The sequence below is a fragment of the Solanum stenotomum genome, chromosome 10 (genome assembly GCF_019186545.1).
Source record: "Solanum stenotomum isolate F172 chromosome 10, ASM1918654v1, whole genome shotgun sequence".
NCBI lineage: Eukaryota > Viridiplantae > Streptophyta > Magnoliopsida > Solanales > Solanaceae > Solanum > Solanum stenotomum.
Window position 1 is genome coordinate 7,031,983 of NC_064291.1, and position 12,942 is coordinate 7,044,924.

General features: G+C 29.0%; 1 protein-coding gene across 1 annotated transcript; it reads left to right on the forward strand.

The window, feature by feature from the left end:
• The first annotated feature begins 7,276 nt into the window (after positions 1-7,276).
• LOC125842569 (putrescine N-methyltransferase 2) lies at positions 7,277-12,377 on the forward strand. The gene is made up of 9 exons (XM_049521879.1): positions 7,277-7,514; positions 8,309-8,385; positions 8,524-8,646; positions 8,748-8,852; positions 8,969-9,041; positions 9,942-10,013; positions 10,334-10,529; positions 11,830-11,962; positions 12,083-12,377. The coding sequence occupies exons 1-9, from the start codon at positions 7,328-7,330 to the stop codon at positions 12,137-12,139; spliced, it is 1,023 nt and encodes a 340-aa protein (XP_049377836.1). The 5' UTR covers positions 7,277-7,327; the 3' UTR covers positions 12,140-12,377.
• Positions 12,378-12,942: the final 565 nt, after the last annotated feature.

Sequence of the window (12,942 nt, forward strand, 5' to 3'; positions counted from 1 at the left end):
ATTGTTTTAGAGTCAGCACCTTGCCAGATGTCCTTTGCAGAAGGACATTTTCATAACATTCAATTTGTTATAGAATTACCCATAATCATAGTCTCATCAGTCCAATAAGGGCAATATGACCCAAATGTTTGTTTTACAGCACAAACATAACAAATCACTTTTCACCAATGTTCATGTCTGTACAAATAGACATATCTTTTCATGAAAATTCACAATATTTTAAGTGACACTATTTCATCAAAGAATACAATTCTTTTGAACGAGTAATATAATTTTGTGATTTTATACTAGTCATATCATATACTAGTAAACAGAGACTCAACGACCACAATATCAAATGTACTCCAATAATTTTGTGGGTCTAACATAATACCAGAACGTCATTAAATTTCATATCTTGTACTTTGAAATTTAAATTAGATAGTAAGTCTAATTTTTCTTTATCACAAGTAAAGAACCCCTCTCATTTTAAATATGTTCTCAAAAAATAGTTTTCAAGTATTTGAAATTATTTTCCACATATTTTTTCCCATGCTTTCAAATTGTATACCATCAAAACAAACATTGGCAACACGAAGCCTTCTTTTGGAGATTTAATCCATAGAAACACCTAGTACAAGCACAAAAATCACTAATTTTATGTCACTAGTATTTTTTTTTCCCTTTCTATCACAATTAGACAAACCATTTAGTATTTAGAATACTAACAATAAAAAATTAATTTTTATACAACTTGTTTCTAATTTAACGATGAAGTTTTTATATTCTTCTAATCGTTAACCGAATGAACCTTGAATTCTGATGAAGTTTTTATATTCTTCGATTCAGTTTGACATTCAGACAGAGTAGCAAACCAAAAAGGTTTTAATCTCTAGAAATCTCAAATACAACACTGTTTCTAGCTAATGATGAAGATTTTATCTTTTTCTAATCATTTAGCCTTAACATTTCTGACGAAGATTTTGTACTCTTCAAGTCAGAACATTCATTCAAACAGAGTATTTAACAAATTGGTGAAGTTTCTATATTCTTCAAACTAGTGCACAATCTGATTTGTCCGTAAAGTTCTTATATTATTCAAACCAAAGGAGTACAATATCAAAAGATTTTAGTCTCCAAAAGTCAGACACAATAAAATTTCACATGGAGTAGAAAACTACAAAAGGTTTTTTTCCTCCTCTAAACAGAATACATATTAATGATAATAAAAATGTATTCTGAAACCATGACATAATGACCATCTATCCTAACATTTATGAAATAAATCTCATAACTTATAAAGGATAGAAAAATAATAATCAAGGGAAATAAAGATAGAACCTGATTTTTACTCTCATTGAATCATATTCTATCTGTCAGCAATGATTCCATGCAAGTCACTTTTCTTGCTATTTTTTTTTCTTTCTTTCCTAATTTCCATCATATTCTAATTTTCCTTAGAAGACAATGAATTTCAATGAGAAACTAAACTCATGTTCAAATATTGTTAGGAGACAACATCTGTTCATTTACTTCTTCTCATAGTTATATAAAACCAAGAATATATGGAAAAAATTAAAGTGCATATCTTAACATTTATGCATAGAATAACCTTTCTTATTGAAAAGAAAACTGAAGGGGTGAATTGCTTCAATGCACTTGGGAAGAAAATAAAAATAATCTTACCCATCTAAGGAAAGCATACTACAGAAAATATACTCGAACATATTAAAGTAGTACTAATTCATCCCAAATCTCTTGTATCATATGATAAAATAATTCTCTTTTTCATCTTGTTTTTCCCAATAAAAAGAACATAGAAAATAGAAGTAATTTCCTTACCACAGAAAATACCAATAATTTAAATTTCTTAAGCTTGTTATCTCATGTATTCAAATTATCAAACCAAAAATAATAAAAGATGAAAAGAAAAAGAAAAGAACTATCCGAGTCCACATAACTCATTGTGTGTCCTTAAGAAATTTAATTCCCTCAAGTACCTGAGGTTGCAGATAATTCCTCCCAAGATAAAACGGATTAACCGTTAAAGAAGTAGTGGTACCTCAAACTTCAATAATTTTAACGAACTCAAAATGACAGCAACGAATCACACATACAGACACGATCGATCGATTTTGTTTTGTAAGAAATGTATGCAGAAGAAAGGAAGAATTCAATCCAAAAAAATGAGATAAAGTCTCTCTATTTATAGCCAACAATGGGTAAATGTCACAACTCTTTGGAAAGAAGACAACCTTTCAGAAAGGTCACAACACTTTGGAAAAAGGTGCAACCTTTCAAATGGTCACAACCCTTTAGAAAAGATACAACCTTTCTTAAAGGTCACAACCCTTCATTTCTTGTTCACACCTTTAAAATCCAACATCAACTATGTTATTCCACATGGTATCAGAGCTTTTAGATCTATTCCTGAATAGTTTTATTTATCTTGTCTTGAAAAATTCTCTTCGCTATCTTTATCCACCCAAAAGATTGAAACCTTTCAAAAACCAAGTCCGAAAAGAATAATTTTACAAATATTCCAGCCTATGAAAATGTTTTTGCAATCATAAGGAATAACTCTAGAGTTTCAATTGGAGATATGCAAAACATTTAAACCTCTTATCAGTTGAATGAAAAAATTACCTAAATCCTTTTACCGTTTCCATCATAACGTAATATAATCGATGAATGGAATAGAGTGGAGAGATAATAGAAAGATTTTTGAAAGAAATAAATTCCGTAATAAAATAAATGTAGATTTTCCGATGCAAGTAATCTGCCAACTCCGATTATGTATTGAAATTGCTCTCGGAAATGTTAAATAATTGTAATTTTTTTTGAAAAATAATTTTTTCGACTATCTTAAAAAATTAACTTTCTTCTTTCATTGAAGTAGGCTATCATAAATTTATTTATTATTTTCCTTTTTTATTGGGGGGGGGGGGGTACCTGACAATAAATTTATGTAATTTTTTAGATGTTCTATGGTTTAGATGGTATGTTTTGAGCTAGAATTGGATTTATTTGAGAGATATATTAATTTTATTTTATTTAATAATTAATCAACACTTTTTTTGGATTCATAGTTAACTTATTAGATACTTAAATATATGCATGTCATTACTTTCTATAGTGCATAAGATCATAATTTTGGAGTAGTATATTTTGGCTACAGCCCAACTATTTATATAATGATTTGTTGTGCATTTATTTAATTTTGGTTGCAACTTGCATGAATATTCGAAATATAGTTAAGAGATTATGATATAAATTACTATATGATTTGCTTACACCTTGTTTGGATGGTTGTTACCCATTTTATTAGATAATTCAATGTTTATTTTGATCGTTACTTAAATTTTATTGTATCGTATCGTTTAAATTCATCGTTAGGTGACGATGGAAAGACTCATTTTATCGAACGACCGATTTAGTGTGATCGAGCCGTTACCTTAATATTGTCTCCTCATTTTATCTTTATTTATTATTTAATAATTGTATTTCATCTTTTACTCTACTTTTATAATATTTCTACCTCATACCCTACTTTTCTGGTAGGTTTATCATTCAAATTATGGATATGCGACATTATGTAATGACGAAAAATGATACAATTTATCTTAACACTGCATTCATTAAAATAATATAGTACAATACAATACAACATAATATAATATGATACATAATGAAACAACATGAAACAACCATCCAATGTTAGTGGTATTAGACATTAGGTGTCAGTCACGACCCACTAAATTTAGATTGTGGCACGAATTTGAGCTAGAAGACATAGATAATAAAAATAATATAAGTATTAATCATATAGTATGTCATTCTGTCCACTTAATTATAAAGTATATGCATGTATATTTGGCATATTTGAAATCTTGAGATTTGAGAACAATAATGAGGGGACAGTCTACACTGGAGGAAGCTAACAAACGAAAAAAGAATACACTATATTATATTTATGTTAGCTGCTTTTTCTTTCTTCTTATTATTTATAATAATTAATTAAATCTAATCTTTGAGTTATTAGATTAGACTAATTAATCTATATTTTAAATAGGAGACAAAGATTACATAAGAGTAGTAATCTTGGCCCATTTTTCCATAAAATATTGGAAAAACTATCTAGATGGACCATAAAACTCAGAACAATTACAAATTCATATCTAAGCCCAAAGTAATTTCTGAAATATATGTTCTCTCATAAATAATTGCAGCACATACCCCCAATTCGTTAAGGCTGATAGTTTTCGCTTAACTGATACAAAATTAGTATCATATATTGTATTGGTATTATTAAGGCTAATAATTTCGCTTAACTGATACCAAATCAATATATATACTATATTGGTATTATCAATGTTTCTTGTTCAAAAATTACTCATTAGTCAATGATATTGTAAGAATATATGTATATTGTTTTAGTATCATTAAGGTTTTTGTTCAAAAGTTACTCATTAGTCAATAATACTATAAGAGTATATATATATACTCTTTAGTGAGATATGAATATAAAGGGATATATATTTGTAATTATCTGTTTTTATGGAGTATTTGCTTACTTCCCCTAAAATATTCTCAGAATATAAGGTCCATAGTCCATACTAAGAAAGATAACAATAATTTTTGCATGATTAATTACACCACCTCTCTTTGTCAACTTATGGCAAGAAAAATAGGGGAGCGACACCCTTGTTACGAAAACAAATAAGTAATTATTTCATTTATAATTTATTAGTGTTTGATTAGTAAAAAAAATATATTATCTTAAAGCATTTAGATATAATTTAGACAAATAGTATGAAACCAGATCCATCCTTTAACATTTAACATATACTCAAATCCCTATCTCGATCCCAAACACGAAACGTGACTTGACCTGAGACATAACCCTGTCCCTGATCCCAATTTGGGAACTTATTCAAATTTTAAAACTTGAAAAGAGTTCCAAACCCGAGCAGGACCCAACCTTGACTTGAGTTGGGGTCGGCTTGGGGTCATGTTCCTAGGTAGTGACGGATCCAATTTTTTGTGATAGTGGGTGCTTAAGAAAACAACCTTTGCTCTAAGGGGGATTCGATCCCTCACGCGCGGAAACTTTAGGCCTTCAGCACCCACTCTTAACTAGACTGATATGTTGTGGGTGCTCACTAGCTCTAGGGGTGGACATGGTATGGTACGGTACAATATTTGAAAGTTTCGATAACGTAATTTCGGTATTCAATTTTTTAAACATTAAATCATTAGCATACCAATTTAATTTGGTATGGTTCAGTATATTGAAGTTTCGTTTAGATATTTTACGATATGGTAAATCGGTAACCATAATTTTCTTAACTTCAACTATTATATACTCGTATAATAGAGTATTATGACTTCGACAATTAAAAAAAGGGAAAATTGTATGAAATAGCAAACTACTAATTCAAACTAAATGCTATAGTCATAGTTTATTTTAATTGTAATTAGCAAAAAACATTCCATTTTTTTGCCATATGATTCGGTATGCAATTAGCCATTTTCGGTATACAATTAGTCATTTTATATAATTCGGTAAAATGTATAAAATTCGTTTGTGTTTGTATAAAGCGAGAGAAAAGTGTATATACAAATATAAATACATATATTTTCGTCCTATACACTTATAATTATACAAATACAGATCTTATATATACAAATTACAATGTATAAATGATTTTATACAAAATTGAACAATTTGTATAAAATTGGATGTTTGTAGCGAATTATACAAATCAAAAGCTTCATAGCAAACATAAAATTTGCTATAGAGCACAATTATGCAAACTATAGCTATAACATACAAATATGATTTTTATGTTTGATATATGTGAAAGTTGCTCATTAAAAAAAGGCTTCAATTGTATCAGACTAACACATTACACATGTAGGAATCAATATGCAAAATAAAGTACAAACAACTCATTTTGTTAATCAATTACAATTTCAAATACATTTCAATCAAAATAGAGTAGTCAAAGTTTCAACTTCTAAACAATTAGTTTATACTAATACAAGGTTGCATATTTGTTAGTATTTTAATAATAATAATAATAATAATAATAATAATAATAATAATAATAATATATATATATATATGTTATTTATGTAACTATATACTTCAGTATGGTATTCGGTATTTCAGTATGTTATTTCTAAATACCAAATATCGTACCGAATACCAAAAAAATTTAAATGTATACCATATACCATACCAAATACCATAATATCAAAATCGCGATATTAAAATTTAGGTATGATATGGTAATTCAGTATATATCATACCATGCCCACCCTAAACTAGCTTTTTATATCCATTTTCTTGGTATTTCTGTATATCTATATACACTTTATGTCTGGGTCAATGGGTGTTAGAGCACCCACAACTTAATATGTAGGTCCGCCCCTGTTCCTAGGTATGGGTCCGGAGTCGGTTCCTAGATCAAGATTAGGGTCCAAATTCAGATTTCTGATTGGGATTAGGATCGAGAGTTGGGTGTCCTTAGTAATGGCGGGGATTGGGTGGGGTTTCAAGTTGGGGTTAGGAGACAAATACTAGGTCAGGGTTAGGAGTCACGTCGAGTGGTCAAGATCAAGGTTGGGTCTCGAGTCTAGGTCGAGAGTTAGGTCTCGGGATAAGATTAAGATCTGGAATCGGGTCTCAAATTAGTGTTGGGGTGGGAAATCAGGTCCCAAGTTAGGGTAGGTGTCGTATCCTAGGTTAGGTCTAGGTCAAAAGTCAAGTCTCAAGTCAAGATCAAGGTTGAGAGATTGGTCCTGATTTAGGGTCGGGTTCGGTGTCGCATGGGGATCGAAGTTGGGTCTGGGTTAGTAGTTGAGTAACGGGGTCGAGAGTCTTGTGTTGGAGTTGGGGATACTAAATCTTGGGTCAACATTATAATTCAAGTCCGCGTCAGGCCTAGGATTTTGATTTAGGGTCAGGGTCAAGAGTCGAGTCTCAGGGCGGAGATTTTGGTCCTAAATTGGGGTTGAAAGTTGGGTCCCAATTTAGTATTGGGTCTCGAGTTGGGATTGGGAGCCTGGTCCTGGTTGGATTCCATATTGGGGTGGGAGTTTGCTCCTAGGTCAAAAAATCTTTTTGTACAAATAATTGAACTCAGACAACATTATATATTTTAAATCCAAAAAATCCCTCTGCAATGATTCAATATAATCACGTTGTATATATTAATATATTATCTCCATTCCTTCATGTCCAAAACACTTGCTATAAATACATCGAAACCTTGAGGTAGTATACAACAATATTTACTTTCTCCCAAACATAATATTACATACTTTCTATTCTCCAATTAATATGGAAGTCATATCTACTCACACAAATGGCTCTGCCATCACAATCACCACCAACGGCCACCACAATAATGGCAAGTCCGATCACCGAAACGGCGGAACAATTCATGACAATGGCAATAAGCTATTATTGGGAAACTCCAACTCTATTAAGCCTGGTTGGTTTTCAGAGTTTAGCGCGTTATGGCCAGGTTGGTATTAATTAAAAAAATTAAGGGCGTATTTGATATGAAAGAAAATATTTGGTTTGAAATTTTAAACATGTGAGTGTCTTTCTTAATTTTTAGTGACGAAAGTAACGTAAGCAAAAAATATATCTATGCCCTACAACTTTGAGTCTACACAAACATGTAGTTAAACTATTCAAAAGTTGAATAAGTAGATATAGGTGTTCTATGTGGCATAATACACGTAGGTAGCCATGTAGGACATGAATTGTCATGCATGTAAGATGCCACATAGGACGTATGTGTCTACTTGCTCAACTTTTGGATAGTTTAAGTATCTACTTGTGCATACCCAATGTTGGAGGACATGGATGCCAGTCAATTGAAACCAACTTAAAGGGCACATTTTATGTATTATGCCATTAAAAAAAATTAAGAGTGTGTTTGATACAAATGAATCTAGTTCAAAATTTATCTAGTGCTCTAATAGTGACACTACTAAAAAAAATCACTAAGAGATTTTCCAGTAAAAAAATATTAGTGATTATTTTCATAGATATTTTGATTGAATCAATTAAAAAAAAGAAAAAATAGTAATGTTTTCATACGAAATAATTAGAAAACCTCTCACTATTTCAATGAGAATCTATTTCTCATCATACTTTTTTCAACGAGCTAATTTAATGAAAAATGAAAAAAAAAATTATATTTTATAACATAAATTTTCCACTCATTCGCAATATAAAAAAAAAACTTTATTTTAATAGTGTGACGCATATCACCTTATTCTAATTCACATACATTATCAAATTTTGTAGGTGAAGCATTCTCAGTAAAAATTGAGAAGTTGCTATTTCAAGGGAAGTCTGATTACCAAGATGTCATGTTATTTGAGGTAATATTTAATCAACCTTATGTTATAAATATTTGATAAATATCTCTATATATATTTTATGTCATATGTAACATATATAATACTCTATTATTTGTAAATTAAATTACTTTTTATTTATATATTGTAATATGTGTACAGTCAGCAACTTATGGTAAAGTTCTAACATTGGATGGAGCAATTCAACACACAGAAAATGGTGGATTTCCATATACTGAAATGATTGTTCATCTACCACTTGGTTCAATCCCAACTCCCAAAAAGGTTTTTATTTACTCTGTTCGTTTTAGTTTATTTTATCTTATTTTTTAATAATTATTATATATATATTTTTTATATTTATATTGTTTGATTCCATTTAATAGGTGTTGATCATTGGTGGAGGAATTGGTTTTACATTATTCGAAGTGCTTCGTTATTCTACCATAGAAGAAATAGATATTGTTGAGATTGATGACGTGGTGGTCGATGTAAGTAAAAATAATTTTAAAAAAAATCTTACTCTTTGTGATTTTTTTTTCTTTTAATACTTGAAAAAAACATTTTTGAAAGGAAAATAAAATTTAATCTTTTTTTTTTCATACAGGTGTCTAGAAAATTTTTCCCCTACCTTGCTGCTAATTTTAATGATCCTCGTGTAACTCTGGTTCTCGGCGATGGTATGTGTACTATTACTCTCGTCATTTCAATTTGATTGTTTTACTTTTTAACGGGGTAGTATATAAAATTTCATTAATTTAGAAAATGATTGCTTAGATACATGCTACTTTGCGATATTACGAATCTTATCAGAATTTGGTGCTTTTAGATACGTCCAGATATATGTATCTCGAGATACATAGTATCAAAATTAGGTGTAATTTACTTTAGATACATTGTATCAAATGGATTTACATATATCTACGATACACAAACAAATCTTGCTCGCCTCCCTCCCATCTCGCTTGTTACTCTCCTATGTATTTGAAATATACATGTGAATCAGACCAGATACATGCAGATACATATATCTAGTCATGTGTACCTAGTGTGATTCACATGTATCTCAAATACATATATAGACAAATCTCGTCCACCTCACTCATATTTTCGGTTGCCTCTCTTCCTATTACAATGTATCTAGGTGTATCTGACTTGAAATTTAGTATGAAATTATTAATTAGTCATATAAAATGTAGTTATTTCAAACTATAGAGAAAATTAGTAAATATGGTAAGAATATTTGTCTAATTAGGTAGTTTCTCCTTTTTTATTTGACACAACTCAAGAAAGTAAAAAAAATAATTGAAATTTGTGGTATTTGATTAAAGATATGATAAATATATCAAAATATTTTTTAATCTTATGATCTAAAATATGTCATATGAAATTTAAAATTAAAGAGCTGTCAAAAAAAGAAATGAACATTTTTATTTATGAAAATGACTAAAAAAAAGTAGGACAAAATAAATTAAAACGGAGGAGGCAGTATAATTTAGTATTACTTTATTTTCATTTGTTTTATTCTTTTTTTTTTTTTTGGTTAATTTATTTATTCTTGGTTCGATTTTATTTTTCAGGAGCAGCATTTGTAAAGGCTGCACAAGCAGGGTATTATGATGCTATTATTGTGGACTCTTCTGATCCTATTGGTACTTTATTTTATTTAATACAAACATAATTAATTAATGTTAAATAAACCATAACAAGGTTAATAATCTGGTTATAAAATGATTTTAAACCATAACAAGGTTAATAATCTAGTTATAAAATGATTTTAACTTTTATATACTAATGATGTAAAAAAATATTTATATTAGATCATCTAAAATATAATTACATATAGATATCGACCAATTTAGGTAGATAAATCAAACAATGAATAGTTAAGTTATCATTTACGAATTTAAATATGTTTTTGATCATTAACTTATCGATATTTTCATGTTTTGTTTCAAAATCATATTTTCAGGTCCAGCAAAAGATTTATTTGAGAGGCCATTTTTTGAGGCAGTAGCCAAAGCTCTTAGGCCAGGAGGAGTTATATGCACACAAGCTGAAAGTATATGGCTTCATATGCATATTATTAAACAAATTATTGCTAATTGTCGACTAGTCTTTAAAGGTTCTGTTAACTATGCTTGGACTACTGTTCCAACATATCCAACGTATGTATTTTCTTTCTCTTTTATCTTGTTACGTTTATCTAACGTCAGACTTTTCTATAACAATCTTAATTTTATTGTAATAGTCTGCTATTCTTTCAAAATTGATTTTCAGGTTATGTTATACCACTCTATTTATTCTGATTTATGTGTCATACTTTTCTTTTTACTCCCTCAGTTCCATATTAAATGGACACTTTCTATTTTACACGATGGCTAAGAAATCGTTGACAAATTGATTAACTTTACTATTTTGTCCCTTGTTTATGTCAATGCCTACAAAAATAAGTTAGTATTGGGAATTGTTCACATATAAAATGTCATATTAATTGTAGGGATAAAATATGAAAAATTTAATTAATTTTATCTTGATTTAGTAAATGATTAAATAATACTCTCTCCGTACACTTTTACGTGTCACTTATTCCTAAAGTAGTTTTTTTATTTTTAACTTGTCAAGTTTAACATTTCAAGAAAAACAATTACTCCCTCAATTCCATATTAATTGAATTTTCGAGGCATTTTTCATTTTTCAAATTAACTTAATTGTTCAGTTTTCAAGACTACTTTTAGAGTGTTCTTCCAATTTTACTCTTCATTTGGATTTTCAATGTGATGACTTCAATAAGTTTGACAATAATTAATAAGGGTAAAAATGGAAAACTATGTTCAATTTATGTCTTAATCTACTTTTCTTAAAGGGTGTAAAACACCTCAAAAATTCAATTAATATGGAATGGAAGGAGTACTTTTTTTTTTCTTTCATGTTTTACCCTTTTTTTCAAGACCTAATTAAACATCATTCATTTAATAGGGACAGTTTGATAAAATATTTATATCAATAATTATTTTCTTAATGGGTGTATCAAGTCAACACTAACAAGTAAAAAGGAACGAAGGAAGTATAAGACAATTATTTTTAGTAAGATGCTTATCTGATATGAAACGGAGGGAATATTAGTTAGTACAAAAATATGATATATTTCTTTATTATATTTGAAAAATATTTAACGACACTATCAAGTATCAACGTTTTACCAATATAGGATCACACTTATATGACAAAAAAAAGGTTCAAGGTGTTACTTTTTTAAGTATATTTTGAAGCATTTCAAAGTCTTACCATATTTCTTAAACTTCTTATCCAATCAAACTATATCACATAAATTTGGACGGAGAGAATATATTTTCTATAATAACATATCGCTGTAGCAACCCCAAAAGATATTCAGACAGATGATATTGATATAAAGATATTTAATTGTACATCGATCTAATATTTCTTGTATTTTTATTTTTATAGTGGTGTAATTGGTTACATGCTTTGCTCTACTGAGGGACCAGAAGTTGACTTTAAGAATCCAGTGAATCCAATTGACAAAGATACAACTCATGTCAAGTCAAAATTAGAACCTCTCAAGTTCTACAACACTGATGTAATAATTTTATATCTCACAATTTATTCTTTTAATTCCCTTTTATTATTATTAGTTTATATATATATATATATTATCTTCTTATACAATTTTATAATTAACATTTTTTTTTCTTTCCAGATTCATAAAGCAGCTTTTATTTTGCCATCTTTTGCCAGAAGTTTGATGGAGTCTTAATCAAATAAAGAATCAAGATTGATGGTTAGGAGTTGAGGGATTGGAATTCTTGAGTTTTGTTTTATTTGTTATATGTAATAATATCGACCTCTAGAGATCGGTTAATTTATGTAATTTTATTTTTCATATCACTTACAATAAAACTATAGTATACGTTACCGGGCATCAAATATGATATGTACGTAGTAGAAGAATTCCATATTAAATATCAGTATTAATTAATTTCCTGATTCACAAATTGTGTCCATTTTTTTTAATAATTACCAAAATGGTTAATTTGATGTCGAAAAAGTGAAATTTTATTATTTACGAAGAGTATGACAAACTATAAAATAGGAAACAAAAATTAATTAAGCTTCTTTGTCATTTTAGTTTTAGGGAGGTTAAATATAGAAAGAATTCAAATTTATTTGTTCATGTATAAAAAAAATGTGAGATTGTTTTTCATCAAAGCTTAAAACCTCTTTTGCACCATGTTCACTCAAAAATCAAATAATGCCACCTGGTTCATGAATGTACACGTGCCAAATTATATTATAAAATTCCGAATGAAGAATATTCATATTCGAATATGAGAGGGGTGATGAATGGAACGTTCCACATCAATGAATGAATGAAATCCTGATATAAGACTTAGATAATTCTTATATGGTTCTCTCGTTGAATTAGCTTTTGTCTTTTAAAGTGTAAGTTAGGTGCAAAACCTAATTCAACATCTACCAAAAAATCCAAAATATCATATGAGCCTATAAAAGGTCATAATTCAAGAAACGTGGTGTTAAAACTGGAATATCAAGAACGTA